General features: G+C 39.8%; 1 protein-coding gene across 1 annotated transcript in view; it reads left to right on the plus strand.

Moving 5' to 3' along the window:
* Window positions 1-370: 370 nt before the first annotated feature.
* The window catches only part of RAB38 (RAB38, member RAS oncogene family), a 38,774-nt gene continuing 34,762 nt past the window's right edge, over window positions 371-4,382 (plus strand). Inside the window, exon 1 of the mRNA XM_006030561.3 lies at window positions 371-626. Coding sequence (XP_006030623.1) covers window positions 422-626 — 205 coding nt within the window. The 5' untranslated portion in view covers window positions 371-421. The remainder of the gene's footprint in view (window positions 627-4,382) is intronic.

Consider the following 4,382-nt stretch of genomic DNA (forward strand, 5'->3'; position numbering starts at 1 on the left):
TTGAACCACGTAAGAGACAACTAATCCGTTGAAGAAGGGAGAGAGCTCCTAAAACGAATTAAAAAATGAGGGATTCTCCCTCCAGCTGAGAGTGAAACATGGGCAGGGCTGCCGTTCAAAGCCTTCAGCCCCTGTGGTATTGCTGATCCCACAGACATAACATCACACTGAACTTTGGAGGAAAAAAAACTTTTGGGAGATACTTAAAAAAAAACCCCAAGCCCATCTTTCACTATTGCCTCATCTTCCAGCTGGGCTGGCTTCTGGGCTTGGGTGTTCCTGCTCTTGTGCTAGGGGAGGGAAGCCTCCACCTCCTTTCTCTCTTCCCTCCCTAGTTTTTCAGTCCCTCTCTCCCCCTCAGCCTGGCAGGAGTCCACAGGCAGAGCATGCGATCAGTTCACAGGGAACAGCAGCAGGGAAGATGCAGAAATCTACTCAGAAGGAGCATCTCTACAAACTCCTAGTAATTGGGGACCTGGGAGTGGGTAAAACCAGCATCATCAAGCGCTATGTCCACCAGAATTTCTCCCCCCACTACAGGGCCACCATTGGAGTGGACTTCGCCTTGAAGGTGCTCAACTGGGATACAGATACCGTTGTACGGCTGCAGCTCTGGGATATTGCTGGTGAGTACAGAGGAGAAGGGAATGATATAGGAGAAGACTGAATTCCTTGGGCCCATAGCTTTCTGTGTAGTGACAGTACAAAATAATAGCCCCAAACTGGAACTAGTGATTTCTTAAAAAGCAATGGGGGAAGGACTTAGTGAGAACACATAAAAAGCCCCGAACTTCAGAGTCTGACCAACGGACCACCCCAGACAGCTGTTCTATCTGGTTTTCCCCACCCATATCGCCTCACATGGTGACACAAGCATATTAACAGTCTCCTTTATAACTTGATTTTTTTCCTCTCATTTTAAATGGTTTCCTTGCCTTCTAACCCTAACAGGGAGTGTATAATTGCTTTTTTCTGGTTGGGGAAAGGAATTACCATCTTCATTTTCTGAAGAAAAGAGCTGAGTAGACTTGCTATATTCAATACCTAGAGGAAAAGTTATTGTTAGATTATTCTGTCAAACTTAATTTCTCTTTTTTTATTTTTGTTTTTAACACCATAAAACTAAATGTTGGATTGTCTCGCACCTTAGTTAAAAATATATATATATTTCTGTTTAAGGAATATGCCCACTTGTTAAATATGTGTTTACTTTTCTAGACAGCTACTGTAATATAAAGTAAAACATGGTGAATTACTCTGCATCAGAAAAAAAGACCAAAAAAAAATCATCCTGTCATGCTTGTTTAATTTAAGAAATATATAATAATTCCACATTGCTAAAGCAGATACTTTGAAGGGGAAAATGTGCATTGTCCTATATTTGCTTCTAATTAAAATGAGAAGTTTTCATTCTCACAGGCTCCTTTGTAACTATTAATTAGCTGGCTTCAGTGCACAAAATATAAATGTTTCTCAACAGCATATTTAGCATGAGGGCAATAGCCATTTTTCATTTAGTGTATTTAAGAAAGGAGCCTGAACACCACCATAATTCAAAACCTTTACAGCAGAAATGGAGGTCTCTTAATCCAAATGAATTAAGTTAACTTTGTGAGTAAGAAACTGAAGAGAAATATTTATCCACTCTCAAGCTAGTGTGCTAACTTGTGACCTATATCGTAGAATTAGTGCCTTATGCTAGAATTACGCTTGTTGAGGCCAGTGAAGTAAGAAAATTCTTAGCATTCTTTTGGAGTAAGAAGATTGTATTTACTTGTGTGATTGGCATGGACAGACAAGCTAGCTCAGACCTGAGCTCTGAATTTGGCACCGAACTACCAAGAGTTATGCAACAAACACCAGACTGGTTCATGTGAAATCGCAGAACCCTGGATATTTGTATCCATCTATATTGTCTTTTTGGTTTTATGATGCTGCATATATGGTGAGGTCCAGTGGTCCTCACCTTAAGTTGAAATGGCTGGGATAAAAAAACTGTCAGTTTCTTGCAATTGCAACAATAAAAAACTTAAAATCAAGATTTGTAACAGACTGAACAACACAAGCCCCTGAATTCGCTACAATAGCAGGATTTAAATCCTTCAAACAGATACAGTATTTCTACTGGGTGTTTCAAAACATCTTTTGCCTGCCTTGTTCCAGAGACTGTATTAGACTACTAATCATGTGCTGGCAGATCATATGATGTAGCTTTCCGTAAGGCAGCAGAATGAAAGTAATTACACCGAGTTGTAGTACTCATTGGCTAGAGCAGTCCCCACGATATCACACATGACAGAGAGAATTACAGTGCTGTGTTTGTGTGCATTCATCAAGTGGGTTTCTAATTTCAGACTGATAGCTAAATTTGAAACATCTCAAGGAGGGTCAAGACAGTGGTCAGTAGTAACAGAAGGTGCCATCTGAATTGTAGCATCTGGTGTCTAAACACTTTTAATCCTTGATTGATATAAATAGAAAATAAGTTCTGTAAGCAGCACTATAAAGTCAAATCAGCATGATGCTCAATTAAAAGCCATCAGGAATAAAGCATCTGGCTGGTGTGAAAAACAAGCTGCTTGAAAATGAGAGGGAAATAAATTTGATTGGGGATATGCGGAAAACATAAGTGTTTTATTTTCCTTTTATCCTGTCTGTGGCCACTTGCATAGCACAGCTAGTAAAATACAAAAATGAAAATATAAGAGAGAAGTAAATTTCCAGAGTGCTCAAGGATGTGCAGTTAATCTCCTTTGGAAAAATATCTGTATAAGATAATGCAAATTTGCAGATCAAGTGCTGCCCTTTTGTCCTACAAAGCAGATACTAAGTTTGGTTTAGAATTAAGGACAGTATTAATTGGGATAGATTCTGCAGGGTTTTTTGAGCTGAACTCTTCTATGCCCCCCTGCTTATATCACCACTGAACTTTCTGCAAAGCATAGTGTTTATTCCCATGAGTAGCTCAGCTGTCTGCTTCCCTGAGGTATTGCTTGTGGAGTGGCCCATTCTTACCTAGAAGTCTAATTAATATGGGGCTTGATGGTAATAGGTGCTGAGCACCAAACAGCTTCTATTATCATCACACCCCAGGGAATTTCAGAGATGCAGTACTACTGGCAATTCAACCCACTGGGATTGAACTGAGTCTAGTGAGAAGTATACTCTTCAGTTATGGGTGGCCCAAGATGCTTGCAGGCTATATAGACTCAGGGAAGTAAAATGAGGAGAGAAAACTAGTTCATCTGGTACCATGTGCTGCCTTTAAAAGATTATTTTCTCAAGTATATTTTAGTGCTTTTTAATGTAGTAGGCAAAGACAATGAGAACTAGGGGGGGAAAAAAGCCCCCTTCCTGTTGGATAAATGATTCAGAAGATGAGATAGATTCTCCTTCATCTGATGTCTGCAAAATTAAATTGGATGTTCTTTACAAGCTCCCAAAGTTATGAATATGATGCAGGCATCATGGGCTCAAATTTCCCATGACCTTTTTATACTGGAGCACAGGCGAGGCCATGCTGGCAAGTGCTAAAAGGTTCAGAGAGCTGGGCTTCCCCCACTTCCCTTTGGTGGCTGTTCCACCACCCTAGAAATGAAAAACTTCTTCCAGCTACACAGCTCTAAATTGTCTGTCTTCATTTCATCCCATCACTTCTGTTGTGTTTCAGTCTCTCTCTCAAAATAAATCCTCTCCCTATTTGTCATTCATAATGTTCAAATGTTTGCAGACTGTTATCAAATCCTCCCCTGGTTGTTGATTAGCCACGGTATACAAGTTTTGCTCTTTTAATCTGTCTCATAAATCAGTCTCAACAGTCTCTTATCTTTTTACCTGGTCTTCCCTGACTAACCTCCAGTTTCTCAATATATTTTTGGAAGGTGGTGCTGAAAACTTTAAGACGCTATGGAATGGAGTTTGAAGCACAGTCTTACAGACAAGTACTATTATCTAAAGTAGGATGGCATTTTGCAAATGAAGCTCAAGACTGCTTTTGAAGCTGCCACATCTTACCATGCAAATGCATGTGTAATTCTCTCCCCACTGTCAAGAAGGCCTCTTTCAGTGCTGTTGCTTCCCAGGATTCTCCTTCCCACTGAGCCCATATCAACTGAATTATTATTTTCTCAGATAGGTTTGTCCAATGTTGATCTCATCTTATGTTCCACCCATGTTTATCCTTTAGACTGAAGACAGCAACACTGTATAAATTGTGAAAGAGTGGCTTTATTTTTCCATCTCTGTCATTTCACATTCAGCACAGATATATTCAAACAGTTAAAAAGCCACAAAAAATATAAGGGCATTATGCTCTATGAGAAGTAACCAAGGTGTTCATTAATGCGTTACATTACATCATCTCTAGTTTATGCCAGGAGCGG

Source organism: Alligator sinensis, unplaced genomic scaffold, assembly GCF_000455745.1.
Source record: "Alligator sinensis unplaced genomic scaffold, ASM45574v1 scaffold532_1, whole genome shotgun sequence".
NCBI lineage: Eukaryota > Metazoa > Chordata > Crocodylia > Alligatoridae > Alligator > Alligator sinensis.